The sequence below is a fragment of the Triticum dicoccoides genome, chromosome 2B (assembly GCF_002162155.2).
Source record: "Triticum dicoccoides isolate Atlit2015 ecotype Zavitan chromosome 2B, WEW_v2.0, whole genome shotgun sequence".
Lineage (NCBI taxonomy): Eukaryota > Viridiplantae > Streptophyta > Magnoliopsida > Poales > Poaceae > Triticum > Triticum dicoccoides.
Window position 1 is genome coordinate 498,392,994 of NC_041383.1, and position 17,798 is coordinate 498,410,791.

The window sequence follows — 17,798 nt, forward strand, 5'->3', positions numbered from 1 at the left end:
TGCTGAATCTAGGAACAAGATCTGCAGGGTATCGAATACGGCTCCAAGTTCCTCCGGAACCATCCAGCCCGACACCTTCATCAGATTCAGCCTGACGACCTCTGAACAGATTCAACCTGACGCTTGGATTGCATAGTGGCAGGGATTTGGCCCCCGAGTGGTTTTGGTGTCAAGCGGGGGTCACTTAATCCTCTAGAGGGTTAAATTCACTAGAGGTTTATTTCCACTACAACCGAACAAAGCCTTAGCAGTACGTACAACCGCGGCCACCCGGGCTTTACTTGACGGCACCGTTGAGGAAGGAAGATCGGAGAGGGGGGTCGTAGAGAAACTGGATCCAGATCGTCTCCCGTGTCGCTTGTCCAGACGACGTGGTATATAACCTCCAAGCTCCTGACATGGAACTCCATTCACTAGTTCGAGGATTTTACTTGACCAAGGCTCAAAATCTAACATACTAATAAGTAGGAGTAACTGATAATTCCCGATAATTAATAATGGCCAAGAAATCACACGGCAACTAGTGAGAGTGGCATAGTGGCGAGAGAAAAGAAATGAACAAGTAATCCATGGAAAGAGTACTAAAGGAAGATGAAGCACTCCATAGCCACCGAGGGGTTCTGGCCCATCGCGGCGTCCGCCGCCTCCCTGCGCTCTTTTCCTGCCAATGGTGCCTCGTCGAGTTCATCTCCAACCTCCATCGGGGCCCGTCCACGGCCGCATTGCTGCTTGGTTTTCTCGGAACTGGTGTTCTCCTTCGGAGCCTTCCGGGTGGCGCTCGATTGCCGGCTAATAGTGCCGTTTGCTGCCGGAGAGGCCGGCGGGCGCCTAGACGGGGAATCTGACCTCCTGCCGGAATGCTCGCCAGGGTCCCGCCTGACGCCACCCCCTCCGTTACCGTTGATGTTTGTGTTGAGGGAGCGTTTGGCAGACGACGGCAGCGCCATGTCGGCTTCCCTTGCGGAGTAGCTCCGTCTCACGGCGCTCTCGGCGGCCCTCCTCGCTGCGGAAGGGGAGAATCTGCCGCTGCGGCACCCGATGCCGGACACCACCGCAGGCGACTCTCGCCGCGGCCGCGGCGGCACCGGCTGCTCGCTGACAATGGTCCCCGGCCTCCTCTGCTTCGCCGCAGGGGACGGCGACCGCGCCCTGCCGTTGCCGGCGTCCTTGCATTTCTTCTTCTGCTCCGGTTCCATCCTCCTGGCCCTCCCCTTCTCCGGCACGTCCACCGTCCTCTTCTCCACTTCCTGCTCTCTTCCGGCCTTCACCATCGCCTTGTCCACCACGGAGGAACCCACCGACACGCTATCGGAAGCATCGCCTTCCTCGTGTTCCTGCACCATCTTCTCCTTCTCGTGCTCAGGCTCAGGCTGAGACTCAGGCTGCGGCTCCGGCTCCGGCGGGCTTGTCCGCCGCACTGCCGTCTCCGACAACACCTCCTTGACCTCCTCCTCCACCACCACGGGTGGCGGTGGTGGCGGAGCCAAGGCATTATCCTTCTCCGGCGGGAGCGGCGGCGCCACCTTGGCCTCGGCACTGCCGCGGGCGGCCTTCTTGCTCACGCAGCTACCCATGCCGGACGCGCCAAGAAGCAGCGCGCGCAGGCGCCTGTGCTTGACGCGATGAGTGGGTCGACGGAGGAGTAGATGGCGACGAGGGTGGTGGCGCGCGGGAGCGGGTGTGATTGGAGGTCAGAGTCAATCAGATGGCGCTCATCGAGATGATGAACGAATGCATCTGCACGAGGTGGGGGGAGGAATCGGATCGATCGATCATGGATGCGTAGTATAAATCCTCGCGGTCAACTAGCTCATGTTCGTTCCTCTCTCTACCTCTTGCCTCGCTGCACGTTGGCCGCCTTACAATAACTCGGGTCAATCTGCCACTGAGCTGGCGCCATCACTGCTCTAACTCCCAGCAGCTGCGCATGCTATTACTACCGCTGTTGCTGCTGCCACAGTACTGCTCAATCATCTAGGCTGCGGTGCTACAGCCTACTACACTTGAACCTGATGCACGTACGCCCATGACAGTCGGATCGACGAATGGACGGTGATGATCGATGACACTAACAATTCGCCTAAGAAATACTCCCCCGTCTCATAATATAAGGCGTCTTTGACACTATAGTAACCACTGTAGTACTAGTAATTTTGATGCATATCCTGTCGTTAATTAGCCAGCTACTGTTGCTAATACGCCACGTAGTACAATGTAGAGTGTATGCCAGGGCAATGCATATTGATTTTGGCCGGGTCCTCTATGATTATAGGTACGGCAGTTATATCGTGGAACCCGGTCAGTACTGGTCCTCTAGCCTGGTATATCTGACTAGCGCTGTTATTGAGACAAGGTAGATCACAGCAACATGATTCCATGGGGAGCTGCAGCAGTGACTTGACGCATTAACTCGCTACCAATACTATAGTCTTTGGCTACTGTTTGCAGTACATCCAAACGGACTTGAAGCATCTACAATCGGAGCCCTCAAATAATCTACAACGAGCCCCCAAATCCGCTCCAAACGCCTGGGCGAACTGTCCGGACTCAAAAGTGAAACCCAACCAAACCAATCAAATTGGGTCCAAATGGCCAAACTGACCGGCGCTCCCAGCCCTTATGTAGGAAGGATATGGGGACATCGGAACGCGCCCGGCACATGGGACTGATCGCAAGGACCCACGCGACCAAACGCATAAATCAGCGGCCCGGCGGGCACCTCCTTCATTCCTTGCCGAGGACACATCCATTGTGCCTCGTGGCGCTGCTCCGGCATGCCACCTGAGAGGAACCAAGTCCGGCTATTTTAGTCGGACGATGGTAACCTAGCCCTAGCCCGCCCCCATTTCTTCCCTCTCCATCGCCTCCATCGTTGCCACTTCCAATATGTCCGCTGCTAGCCCTGCCAAGGCGCCGGATTACAACTTACGTCATGCTCATTCTGGAGCGGTGGCTCCAAATACTGGAGGAGATCCAGGCCAGGCACGAAGCTTGCACTACCAGGAATAACCTACAGGTAGACGCTTAACAACAGCGATGGGTAAGCCACCTGTGGTACTGTTACTTAGTAGTAGCGCGGGGCTAAACGTAGCGCTACAGGTAACCAGTAGTAGCAGCGCGGGCTTGCCAACCCCACACTACTACTAAGAGGGCCCAATGGTACTCCCGCGCAGGACATATTAGCAGCGCGGGCCTTGTATCCTACGCTGCTCCTATTTATACATGGGCCAGCTAGTGGGCCCCGCATATCAGCAGTGTCGGCCACCAGACAGGCACTACAGGTAGCTGCATTAACAATAGCGCGGGCCTAGACCCCGCGCTACTACTAAGCTTCACTTATCCTCTCCCGGTCGTTCCTTTCCTCCTCACTCTCACTTCTTCACTCCACTGCATCTCCATCTCATGGCGATGTTGCCCGCCGCCGCCTTTTCCCTTGTCCACCGCTGTCACCGTCGTCCCCGAGGTATCTCCCTCCCTTTTCCCTCTGATACATCTCCAACGTATCTACTTTTCCAAACACTTTTGCCCTTGTTTTGGACTCTAACTTGCATGATTTGAATGAAACTAACCCGGACTGACGCTGTTTTCAGCAGAATTACCATGATGTTGTTTCATGTGTAGAAAACAAAAGTTCTCGGAATGACCTGAAAATCCTCGGAGACAAGTTTCAGAAAATAAAAAAATACTGGCAAAAGATGAAGACCAGGGGGCCCACACCCTGTCCATGAGGGTGGGGGCGCGCCCATCCCCTCTGGGCGCGCCCCCTGTCTCGTGGGCCCCCTACAACTCCGCCGACCTCAACTCCAACTCTATATATTCCGTCTCGCGAAGAAAAAAATCAGAGAGAAAGTTTCATCACGTTTTACGATACGGAGCTACCGCCAAGCCCTAATCTCTCTCAGGAGGGCTGATCTGGAGTCCGTTCGGGGCTCCGGAGAGGGGGGTTCCTTGCCATCGTCATCATCAACCATCCTCCATCACCAATTTCATGATGCTCACCGCCGTGCGTGAGTAATTCCATCATAGGCTTGCTGGACGGTGATGGGTTGGATGAGATTTATCATGTAATCAAGTTAATTTTGTTAGGGTTTGATCCCTAGTATCCACTATGTTCTGAGATTGATGTTGCTATGACTTTGCTATGCTTAATGCTTGTCACTAGGGCCCGAGTGCCATGATTTTAGATCTGAACCTATTATGTTTTCATGAATATATGTGTGTTCTTGATCCTATCTTGCAAGTCTATAGTCACCTATTATGTGTTATGATCCGATAACCCCGAAGTGACAATAATCGGGATACTTCTCGGTGATGACCGTAGTTTGAGGAGTTCATGTATTCACCATGTGTTAATGCTTTGGTCCGGTTCTCTATTGAAAGGAGGCCTTAATATCCCTTAGTTTCCACTAGGACCCCGCTGCCATGGGAGGCTAGGACAAAAGATGTCATGCAAGTTCTTTTCCATAAGCACGTATGACTATATTCGGAATACATGCCTACGTTACATTGATGAATTGGAGCTAGTTCTGTGTCACCCTATGTTATAGCTATTACATGAGGAATCGCATCCGACATAATTATCCATCACTGATCCATTGCCTACGAGCTTTTCATATATTGTGCTTCGCTTATTTACTTTTCTGTTGCTATTGTTACAATCACTACAAAACCCAAACATATTACTTTTGCTATCTTTACCACTGTTATCATTACTATCATATTACTTTGCTACTAATACTTTGCTGCAGATACTAAGTTATCCAGGTGTGGTTGAATTTACAACTCAACTGCTAATACTCAAGAATATTCTTTGGCTCCCCGTCGAATCAATAAATTTCGGTTGAATACTCTACCCTCGAAAGCTGTTGCGATCCCCTACACTTGTGGGTAATCAAGACTAATTTCTGGCGCCGTTGCCGGGGAGCATAGCTCTATTCTCTAAGTCACTTGGGATTTATATCTGCTGATCACTATGAAGAAATTGAAAGATCAAAGAACTAAAATTTATCCCTCAAGTACGAGGGGAGGTAAGGAACTGCCATCTAGCTCTGCACTAGATTCTCCTTCTGTTATGAATAGGCTTGCTACACCTAAACCTGCTACAGCTAGGAATTCTGATATGTCGCATGTTATTGATGATGCCACTTCTGTTATGCATGATACTTATGATGAAACTACTTCTACGCTTGATACTATTGTGCCATTAGGTGAATTTCTTGATGAACAACTTACTAGGGCTAGGGAGAACAAAATTATTGAAAATGAAATTATGGATGAAAGTGATGATGAAGTTCTCCTCCTAATTATGAATTGCATGTTGTTCCTGAGGGTTATGTTATGAATGAAGAAGCTGCTGAAGCTATTTTTGCTTGCAAAGATAGATATGATCTTAAGAAATTATTAGATAAATGGAAGCAGAAATCCCTTAATGCTAGAATGAAACCTGACCCTGCTTTTGCACTTCACCTATCTTTGTTACTGATAAGGAATATGAATTCTCTGTTGATCCTGAGATTATTACTTTAGTTGAATCCGATCCTTTTTATGGCACTGAATCTGAAACTGTTGTGGCACATCTTACCAAGTTAAATGATATAGCCACCCTATTTACTAATGATGAGACGTCTCGCTATTATTATATACTTAAAATACTTCCATTTTAATTAAAAGGTGATGCTAAGACTTGGTTTAATTCTCTTGATCCTGGTTGTGTGCGTAGTCCCCAGGATATGATTTATTACTTCTCTGCTAAATATTTCCCTGCTCATAAGAAACAAGCTGCCCTGCGGGAAATATATAACTTTGTGCAAATCAAAGAAGAGAGTCTCCCACAAGCTTGGGGGAGGCTTCTCCGATTACTTAATGTTTGCCTGATCATCCTCTTAAGAAAAATGAAATACTTGATATCTTCTATAATGGACTAACTGATGCTTCCAGGGACCACTTGGATAGTTGTGCTGGTTGTGTTTTCAGGGAAAGAACAATCGACGAAGCTGAATATTATTGAACAATATGTTGACTAATGAAAATAATTGGACTCTTCCTGAGCCAATTCCTAAGGCAATTCCTGAACCAATTAAGCCAACTCCTGAGCCTATTCGTAAACCTACTCCGAAGAAGAGAGGTGTTCTATTTCTCAGTCCTGAAGACATGCAAGAGGCAAAGAAATCAATGAAAGAAAAAGGTATAAAAGCTGAAGACATTAAGAATTTACCTCCTATTGAAGAAATACATGGTCTTAATGTACCGCCTGTTGAAGAACCACATTGTCTTGATAACCCGACACAGGTAGTAAAGGTAAATTCTCTCTATAGATATGATAAAGATGAAATTACGTCTACTAAATTTCATAGTCCATGCTTAGATGAATTTTATGATTTCATGGACAAAAAGCAAATTTCAATGATTATGTTAGTAAACAATTAAAGAATAATGCTTATATGATAGGACGCTTGAATGATTATATAGCTAGAGTTAAAGATGAACTTATACTCACTAGTAAACATGCTTCTATGGTTGCTACTCAAGCTGAACAAGTACTTAAAGCTCAAAATAAATTGCTAGTTGAATTAAATAATAAACATGACTTTGCTGTTAGAGTGGCTACTAGAACTGGTAAAATGACTCAGGAACCTTTGTATCCTGAAGGCCACCCTAAGAGAATTGAACAAGATTCTCAGAATAATAATCTAGATGTTCCTAGTTCTTCTAAGAAGAAGAAAAAGAAGAATGATAGGACTTTGCAAACTTCTAGTGAACCTAATGTAGAAACACCTGAGAATCCTAATAATACTTCTATCTCTAATGCTGAAACACAATCCGGAGATGAACATGAACCTGATGATAATGTTAATAATGATGTTCATGTAGATGCTCAACCTAGTAGTAATAATGATATAGAAATTGAACTTGCAGTTGGTCTTGATAACCCACAATCAAGAAACCAACGTTATGATAAGAGAGATTTTGTTGCTAGGAAGCAGGGTAGAGAAAGAGAACCATGGGTTCAGAAACCCATGCCCTTTCCTCCTAAACCACCCAAGACAAAGGATGATGAGGACTTTGAACGTTTTGCTGAAATGATTAGACTTATTTTCTTACACATGCGCTTAACTGATATGCTTAAAACAAACCCTTATTCTAAATATATGAAAGATATCATCACTAATAAGAGGAAAATACCTGAAGCTGAGATTTCCACCATGCTTGCCAACTATACCTTTAAGGGTGGAATACCTAAGAAACTTGGTGATCCCGGAGTACCCACTATAACTTGCTCTATTAAAAGAAATTATGTTAAAACTGCTTTATGTGATTTAGGAGCCGGTGTTAGTGTTATGCCTCTTTCCTTGTACCGTAGACTTGAATTAAGTAAGTTGACACCCACCGAGATATCCTTGCAAATGGCTGATAAATCAACTGCTATACCTGTCGGCATTTGTGAGGATGTGCCTGTTGTTGTTGCGAATGTTACTATCTTAACAGACTTCGTCATTCTTGATATTCCTGAGGACGACCGTATGTCGATTATCCTTGGTAGGCCCTTTTTAAATACTGCAGGTGCTGTTATTGATTGCAACAAAGGCAGTGTCACCTTTCATGTTAATGGAAATGAGCATACAGTACATTTTCCGAGGAAACAACCTCAAGTTCATAGTATAAATTCTGTTAAAAAAATTCCATCAATCATTATTGGAGGTTTTGAATTTCCTCCCCCTACTATCAAGAAAAAGTATGATATTCTTATTGTTGGGGATGTTCATATCCCCGTTGAGGTAACTTAGTTTCACTTTGAAATTTCTCCGGTTCCGTGTTATTCGGAATGGGTTTGTTAACCAGACTCGATCAACCTTGTTAGTGGATTCATTTTGATGATCATGAGATGGATGAAACTAGAAGGCACAACCTTCTGTACCCTTTTTTTACATTCTGTTATTTAAAATAAATAAAGCAAACATCTGTCTGTTTTCTGAATTATTCGTGCAATGAAAAATATCCTGAAAATAAAAGTGCTCCAAATGCCCTGCAAATTTAGTATGATTTTTTATCAAATATTTGAGGATTTTAGGCACTGAAATCACTACAGGAGGGGCAAGCACCAGGCCACGAGAGTGGAGGGCGCGCCCACCCCCTCTGGGCGCGCCCCCTGTCTCGTGGGCCCTTGGTGGCCCCCTCCACTTATGCCAACACCCACACACTCCATCTTCTTCCCAAAAAAATCCCCATCCAGCTCAAGCATGGGTTCTAGCTCATTTTGCTGCGATTTTCGATCTCCTTGCTCAAAGCTCCATTCACAAAACTGCTTTGGGAGATTGTTGCTTGGTATGTGACTCCTCCATTGATCCAATTAGTTTTTGTTATAGTGCTTTATTCATTGCAAATCCTTGCTGCCTTGGTGACCCTGTTCTTGAGCTTGCATGTTAAATTTAGGAGGTTCCAAGTAATCCTAATGCATGATATAGGCTCTAGGAACTTGTAGGAGTAGTTGATATCAATCTTGTTTAGTTTTATTTACTTTTATTTTGAAGTTACTAAAATTTCAGAAATTTTCAGAAAATGTTAAAGAGATTTTTGAGGGGATCTTCTAGCCAAGGCTCCAAGGAAAAACAAGCTAAAGAGAAGGAAAAGGCCAAATATAATCTTCCTCGCATAGCGGAAATACGGCCATGTGAATGGCCATGCAATAATTTCTTGATCGAAGCTGGAATTCATGAAGACTTTTATTCTTTGATCGATAACGCAGGCCTCACCGACTTCCTCCACGACCGGATCGATCAGTACCTCTTACTTACCAATACTTTCGTGCAAAACTTTTATTATTATCCTAAGAAGTCATCGCCTTTAGTATCATTTCATTTATATGATGAATTCAGGGAAATGTCTTTACGTGATTTTTGTGCGGTATGTAGGATACCCTTTGAGGGGAAATTAGAGGAACCACATCCTAGGGATGTGGATGGCTTTGTTAACACCATCACTATAGGGGATCCAAAGAAGGGTTCCGATGCGAGAATCTCTAGCATACACTTTCATGCTTTACGCTACTTGGCCATATTTGCTAGTAGATGTTTGATTAGTCGTGGAAATAGTGGAAACTTCAGTGTCCCAGATACTATTATTCTATTCCATGCCTTGTTTGGTGATAATAGTTTTAGTATGGGCGCCATTATTGCTAAACGTTTAAATCTGAATCGTACAAAAGGCCCCATCTTTGGAAGTATCTATGTTGCACGTCCTGCTAGACATTTTGGGATACCTATTAGGCACTATGAGAAAGAGGACACGATTTTGCCTTCTTACATTTTAGATTACAGGAGCATGGTAGCACACGAGTTTATTGTTCAAAATGATGATAAGACGCTCCTGTATAACTTGAGATTTAATAAGAAACACAATGAGACTATTATTCTACCTGCACCTTTGTTGTTTGATTTGACTGCAGATAATTTTCTTGTCACACTGGAAGCAGTGTACGCTCATCGAGGCCAAGCATCCACTCCAGAGCCTGAGCCCGAGCTGGAAACTTCACCGGACCCTTATCATGCATCATCTTATCAGTGAGATCCGGAGGAGACGGCCAGCCAATGGTATCCTGATTTCACCTCTCAGTACACTGGAGAGAGTAGCCGCGGTCCGTGGCATTAGACCAACTTAGGCCAAAAGCCTAAGCTTGGGGGAGTATGTATTTCTCACCGACTTTACATTCATGTTCACACACTATCCTAGTCGTCGGTGCTCATACTCTTTCATTGTATTATCCATGCTAGTTTAATTTTCTTTTTTCTAGTTTTCTTTTTGTGTGTTTGATAAACCTTAAGAAAAACCAAAAAAATTAGTTAGTTTAATTTCCATGCTTGTTGTAGAAATTAAAATGAAAACCCAAAATGATTTCTCGTTCTTCTTTTACTTGTTGGGAGCTTTCCCATGTAAATAGTTTTCTTTTCTTTTCTTTTCTTTGGGGGGTTGAGAGTAGAAGACCATATGAAAATGTTTAGTGGCTCTCATATGCATGATTGATTATTTAACTTAGAGCCCATATTACTTTGTCTTCTCTCTTGAATTGAATGCTTGCAGATTCCAGCTTAGTCCAATGCACGTACACTATTATTATTATACACATAATTCGGTCGTGCGAGTGAAAGGCAATAATGACGATATATGATGGACTGATTGAGATGAGAGAAGCTGGTATGAACTCGACCTCTCTTGTTTTTGTAAATATGATGAGTTCATCGTTCCTGATTCATCTTATTATGAAGTAAACATATTTGCAATGCCATTTAGAGATTATAGTGGCTTGTGCCATGCTTGATTAGGTATGAGTTATAATGGTTTACCTTGCGTGCCAACATGCTATTAGAATGATTATGATGTGGTATGATGGGATGGTATCCTCCTTTGAATGAATTGAGTGACTCGACTTGGAACATGTTCATGCATGTAGTTGAAACAAAATCAACATAGCCTTCATGATATTTATGTTCATGGTGGATTATATACTACTCATGCTTGTACTCGATGTGAATTAGTTTTAATGCATGTTTATGACTGTTGTCGCTCTCTCAGTTGGTCGCTTCCCAGTCTTTTGCTAGCCTTCACCTGTACTAAGTGGGAATACTGCTTGTGCATCCAAACTCCTTAAACCCCAAAGTTATTCCATATGAGTCCACTATATCTTCCTATATGCGGTATTTACCTGCCGTTCCAAGTAAATTTGTATGTGCCAAACTCCAAACCTTCAAATGAAATTCTTTTTTGTATACTCGAGCTGCTCATGTTTCCACTAGGGCTGTCTATATATTCCGTGCTAGGTTGGTTTTTCTCAAGAGGAGTGGACTCCGCTCCTCGTTCACGAGAAAGGGCCGGTAACCGGGATGCCTAGTCCCACACTCCAAAAAGATCAAAGCAAATCAATATAATTAAACAAAACTCCACCAGGATTGTTGTTAGTTGGAAGCACTCATTGTTTCGAGCAAGCCATGGATTGATGCTTGTTGGTGGTTGGGGGAGTATAAACTTTTACCATTCTGCGTGGGAACTGCCTATAATGCATGTAGTATGGAAGATACAGCCATCTCATAGTTGTTGCATTGACAGTGAAAGTATGCTGCCCAATATTTTATTCAATCTCTATTTTAAAATCGAGCTCTGGCACCTCTACAAATCCCTGCTTCCCTCTGTGAAGGGCCTATCCATTTACTTTTATATTGAGTCATCACCTTCTTATTAAAAAGCACCCGCTGGAGAGAACACTGTCATTTACATTCATTATCATTGGTTTATATTGGGTATGACTTGACTGGATCTCTTTTACCATGAATTACAATGTTTAGTGAGTCCTTGGTCTTTAAAGGTGCTCTGCATTTATGTTTTGCGGTCTTAGAAAGGGCTAGCGAGATACCATTTTATTATATCATGTTATGATTGTTTTGAGAAAGTGTTGTCATCCGAGTTTTATTATTATGGCTCGCTAGCTTATTATGCCATTGATATGAGTAATTGTGAGACCGAGGTGTTATTGTGAGTATGGTTAGTTCATAATATTTGTTGAAACTTGAATGCTGGCTTTACATGTTTACAACAACAAGAGCAATAAGGGTTTGTAAAAGTTTTTCTTTATCACTTTCAGTTTATCAACTGAATTGCTTGAGGACAAGCAAAGGTTTAAGCTTGGGGGAGTTGATACGTCTCCAACGTATCTACTTTTCCAAACACTTTTGCCCTTGTTTTGGACTCTAACTTGCATGATTTGAATGAAACTAACCCGGACTGACGCTGTTTTCAGCAGAATTACCATGATGTTGTTTCATGTGTAGAAAACAAAAGTTCTCGGAATGACCTGAAAATCCTCGGAGACAAGTTTCAGAAAATGTAAAAACTGCTGGCAAAAGATGGAGACCAGGGGGGCCACACCCTGTCCACGAGGGTGGGGGCGCGCCCACCCCCTCTGGGCGCGCCCCCCCCTGTCTTGTGGGCCCCCAGCAGCTCCGCCGACATCAACTCCAACTCCATATATTCCGTCTCGCGAAGAAAAAATCAGAGAGAAAGTTTCATCGCGTTTTACGATACGGAGCCGCCGCCAAGCCCTAATCTCTCTCGGGAGGGCTGATCTGGAGTCCGTTCGGGGCTCCGGAGAGGGGGATTCGTTGCCATCGTCATCATCAACCATCCTCCATCACCAATTTCATGATGCTCACCGCTGTGCATGAGTAACTCCATCATAGGCTTGCTGGACGGTGATGGGTTGGATGAGATTTATCATGTAATCAAGTTAGTTTTGTTAGGGTTTGATCCCTAGTATCCACTATGTTCTGAGATTGATGTTGCTATGACTTTGCTATGCTTAATGCTTGTCATTATGACCATAGTTTGAGGAGTACATGTATTCACCATGTGTTAATGCTTTGGTCCGGTTCTCTATTAAAAGGAGGCCTCAATATCCCTTAGTTTCCACTAGGACCCCGCTGCCATGGGAGGGTAGGACAAAAGATGTCATGCAAGTTCTTTTCCATAAGCACGTATGACTATATTCGGAATACATGACTACATTACATTGATAAATTGGAGCTAGTTCTGTGTCACCCTATGTTATAGCTATTACACAAGGAATCGCATCCGACATAATTATCCATCACTAATCCATTGCCTATGAGCTTTTCATATATTGTGCTTCGCTTATTTACTTTTTCGTTGCTATTGTTACAATCACTACAAAACCCAAACATATTACTTTTGCTATCTTTACCACTGTTATCATTACTATCATATTACTTTCCTACTAATACTTTGCTGTAGATACTAAGTTATCCAGGTGTGGTTGAATTGACAACTCAACTGCTAATACTCAAGAATATTCTTTGGCTCCCCTTGTGTTGAATCAATAAATTTGGGTTGAATACTCTATCCTCAAAATCTGTTGCGATCCCCTACACTTGCGGGTAATCACCCTACTCTCTCCTCCCTCCTTGAAAGTGCAACTATCCCTGGGTGGTTTTGGTAATTCCTAACAACATCTGCACCAGCAGCCACAACATCAGTTCCACTAGCTCCGGCAGCCACTCCACCAGCTCCAGCTACATCAACAGAAGCCTTTGTCCTTGGAGTCATCTCCATGCCACCTCATGAAGACCAAGCCTGAGAGTCGTTTAGCACTATGCATTTTTATGAACTTTTTGGTAACTTGTTGACAAAGGGGGAGAAAATGTATAGATCATAGTCTTTGAGAGAGAGTGTTTCTTTTTGGTCGCTCTTTGCTTTGCTTGAACCTTATTGTGTGTTTGCTTGATACACTATGTCTTTTGTGTGATACTTGGATGATCATGTCATGTGTTTGATCATATGCTACCTTAATGCTTGTTGGATGATATTATCTCTTATATCCTTATATGATCACTCACTTGCTTGGTGAAGAGTGCATGCTTTTAACTTATATCATTTTGAGCGCTCCACCAAGATGTATGTGACATGAAAGAGTAACCCATGATTCTAACACATTGTGCATTTGCAGTCCAAAGCAAATTTTAAATGATGCACAAATTTAGGGGGAGCTCTTGCTTATCACATACTTCTAAAGCGACGATGTTTTTCAATCTTATTATCATTTGTCGAAGCTTTGATCTATATGTTGTCATCAATTACCAAAAAGGGGGAGATTGAAAGTGCAACTATCCCTGGGTGGTTTTGGTAATTCCTAACAACATATATCTCATTGAGCTAATGCTATTTCAAGATAAATATTTCAGGAAAGCTCAATGTTTGGCATGGCATGGATGAGAAACGTGGACTCCTCAAAATTCTAAGGACAAAAGGATTGGCTCAAGCTCAAAGCACAAGACTCTACATTTTACTTTTAGTGATCCAAGATCACATTGAGTCCATAGGAAAGCCAATACTATTAAGAGGGGGTGAGGTGTTGCTTAATGAGTTTCTTGCTCCAAGTGCTTAGTGATATGCTCCAAAACCCTCAACCACTTTCTCACATCCACATATGTCCCAAACCAAAAGTCAAACTTGGCCCCACCGAAACTTTCTATCCGGTGCTATCGAGTTCAATTGACATAGCCGCTGCCAGTAACCCTAGTATTTTCGGTCTCACCGAGATGGGATTGCAAACTCTCTGTTTCCCTTCGTAACGTTTCGGTCAAACCAAGATGAGCGATCGGTCCCATCGAGATTGCAATGCAAACTCTCTGTTTCCCCTTCGTAACGTTTCGGTCCAACCGAGATGAGCGAATCGGTCCCAGCGAGTTTGCCTGACCAACTCTCTGGTTAGCTTATTACCAAAATTGGTCTCACCAAGTTTGTGTAATTGGTCTCATCGAGATTACGTTATGCCCTAACCCTAATGATATCGGTCCCACCGAGTTGACATGTCGGTCCCACCGAAATGCCTAACGGTCACATTATGAACTAAATTAGTCTGACCGAGTTTGGTAAGTTGTGTGTAACGGTTAGATTTTGTGTGGAGGCTATATATACCCCTCCACCCACTCTTCATTCGTGGAGAGAGCCATCAGAACATGCCTACACTTCCAACATACATTTTCTGAGAGAGAACCACCTACACTTGTGTTGAGATCAAGATATTCCATTCCTACCACATAAATCTTGATCTCTAGCCTTCCCAAGTTGCTTTCCACTCAAATCTTCTTTCCACCAAATCCATATCCTGTGAGAGAGAGTTGAGTGTTGGGGAGACTATCATTTGCAGCACAAGAGCAAGGGGTTCATCATCAACACACCATCTATTATCTTTTGGAGGGTGGTGTCTCCTAGATTGGTTAGGTGTCACTTGGGAGCCTCCGTCAAGATTGTGGAGTTGAACCAAGGAGTTTGTAAGGGCAAAGAGACCGCCTACTTCGTGAAGATCTACCCGAGTGAGGCAAGTCCTTCGTGGTTGACGTCCATGGTGGGATAGACAAGGTTGCTTCTTCGTGGACCCTTCATGGGTGGAGCCCTCCGTTGACTCGCGCAACCGTTACCCTTCGTTGGTTAAAGTTTCCATCAACGTGGATGTATGATAGCACCACCTATCGGAACCATGGATAAAAAATCTCCGTGTTGCTTCCTCAAACTCCTCCTGTTACCTTCATATGCAATTTTTTTACATTCCGCTGCTATACTCTTAGAATTGCATGTGTAGGTTGATTGCTTGACTTGTGCTAAGTTGCTAAAATCTGTCAATAACTAAAATTGGGAAAAGGCAAGATTTCTATTTGGTCAAGTAGTCATACTTCCGATCCTACAATTGGTATCAGAGCTTTGGTCTCCATTTGCTTTGATTTCCATAGCTTTTGGTGGTCATAGCCTTGGTCTCACAACCTAGGAGATTATGGCGTCTAGCGAGGGAAATTACCACCATAGAGGTCCTTACTTTGATGGTACAATTTTTTCTAGTTGGAAGCATAAGATGAAAATGCATATTATTAGACATAACCCCGCCGTTTGGGCTATTGTGTGTATTGGATTGCAAGGTGAATTCTTTGATGGGAGAGAACCGCACCGTGAAGCTGCCGCGGAAGAGTTCAAGATGCTGCAATATAATGCTCAAGCTTGTGATATTCTCTTCAACGGATTGTGCCCCGAAGAATTCAACAAAATCAGCCGTCTTGAGAATGCAAAGGAAATCTAGGATACTTTGATTGACATGCACGAAGGTACTGAATCCAAATTGGATGTGCTTCAAAGTCAACTTGACAAGTTCAAAATGAAGGATGGTGAAGGCGTCGCTGAAATGTACTTTAGGCTTGCTCTCATCACAAATGAGATTGCCGGCTTAGGAAGTGAAGAGATGACCGACAAATTCATCATCAAGAAGATCCTAAGAGCCTTGGATGGAAAATATTATACCGTGTGCACATTGATCCAAATGATGCCCAATTACAAGAATCTCAAGCCAACGGAGGTCACTGGAAGAATTGTTGCTCATGAGATGTCACTCAAGGATAAGGAAGAGCTCCACAACAAGTCAAGTGGTGCTTACAAAGCCTCATGTGAAGCTCCCACATCATCAAGTGAGAAACAAACCTTCAATGAAGAATTGAGCCTAATGGTGAAGAACTTCAACAAGTTCTACAAGAGTAGAAGCAAGGAAAGAAGTTCCAAGTCAAGGTCCTACAATGACAAAAGATCTTCGAGTCGTGAGCGTAATTGCTACAATTGTGGAAGACCCGGACACTACTCCAATGAGTGTACGGCTCCCTACAAAAGAAGAGAAGATTCTCCAAAAATAATAAGTAGAAGAGAAGAATCACCACCAAGAGAGAGGAAGAGTAGAGATGATCGTTATGAACGAAGAACATCCCGGAGAAGCAAGGATTCAGAAAGGAAGGACAAATCATCAAAGAGCTACACAAAACGAAGACATCAAGCTCATGTTGGTGAATGGGTATCCGGCTCCGACTCCAACCATCACTCCGAGAGAAGCTATCACTCTGACTCCGAATATACTCAAGATCAAGGTGTTGCCGGTCTAGCACTTATGTCAACCAACTCCTACGTTATATTTGACTCACCAAATGAAGGAATTGGAAGATGCTTCATGGCTAAAGGCCCAAAGGTATCACATCCCTAGTATGTTGATTTCAATAGTGATGAAGATGACTTGTTAGGTGATGATGATTTACTTGTTGACAACTCTAGTGATGAATGCTATGATGAAACGTCAATTAATCATGCTAATCAAGATAAAATGAATGACAATGATAAGGAGAAGATTGAGCGCCTAACTAAAGAACTAAACACTCTTAAGTTAGCTCATGAAACTATCTTGGAAGATCATTGAGAACTTTTAAAGACTCATGAGAAGTTACGCTTTGAAAAGCTCAACCTTGAGCAAGAGCATGAGTTTTTAAAGGCAATCAATGATGATCTTCACAAGAAAAGTTCTTCTTACATTGCCAAGCTTTACTCTTATCTACTTACATGCCACAAGTCAAGTCTAGTAACAAGAACAAGAAAGATTCTTCTTCTAGTAGTAACAATAATCATGCTAAATCCAATATTGTTGCTTCTAGTAGTTCTCTTGATTCCACTAATAATTCTCTTAGCCAAGTTACACTTGACCAAGAAAATAGCTTATTGAAGGGAATTATAGAGAAAGGTGTTTACAAGAGCCTTTCTGGAAGTAAGCAACTCGAGGAGATTGTACGCAAGCCAGGAAGGCACCGGAAGAATCAAGGTGTTGGTTTTGAACGAAAGTTCAATGCCAATGGAGTTGAGTGGGGAGAAGATCAATACCCCAAGACGAAGTTTGTTCCTCAATAAGAGAAGTACGATCCTACTTCTTTCAAGGGAACACAAGCTCAAGATGATCTTCCACCACAAGACCACAAGAAAAAAGGCAAGGACAAGCTTCAAGAGGAGATTGATGCATTTGAAGAAGCTCCTAAGGCCTTGGTCAAGTGGATTCCCAAGACTACATCAAGTTCTACTTCATCAAGTACGACTACAACTCCAAGGATTCCCATCAAGATGATGTGGATCCCAAAGAAGAAGAACTAAAGATTTCTTGAGGGTGACTCCGCCAACATACTTCACTCTTATCATTTTGGCGAGGACAAGTGCAAACAACTTCCATATCGTGCACTAGTTCAAGGAGTCACAAACCTTCTTGTTGGTAAGACAAGGGACAAGGTAACCTAATGCTTTCATGGACATCATCTTGTGTGTGCATCACTCTATGTCTATGGATATCCTTGTTTGTTCCTTGTGGGACTAACCCGTGTAGGTATTGAAAGTGCAACTCACTCCAATGGATCGCTCCGAATGATCTACATCAACATTGGGCATCCACATCT

The 17,798-nt window shown here is 43.5% G+C and overlaps 1 protein-coding gene across 1 annotated transcript; it reads right to left on the reverse strand.

Annotated features, from left to right (window-relative positions):
• Positions 1–471: 471 nt before the first annotated feature.
• On the reverse strand, positions 472–1,889 carry LOC119364461 (serine/arginine repetitive matrix protein 1-like). Its single transcript, XM_037629938.1, has one exon. The coding sequence runs from the start codon at positions 1,572–1,574 to the stop codon at positions 582–584; it is 993 nt and encodes a 330-aa protein (XP_037485835.1). The 5' UTR covers positions 1,575–1,889; the 3' UTR covers positions 472–581.
• Positions 1,890–17,798: the final 15,909 nt, after the last annotated feature.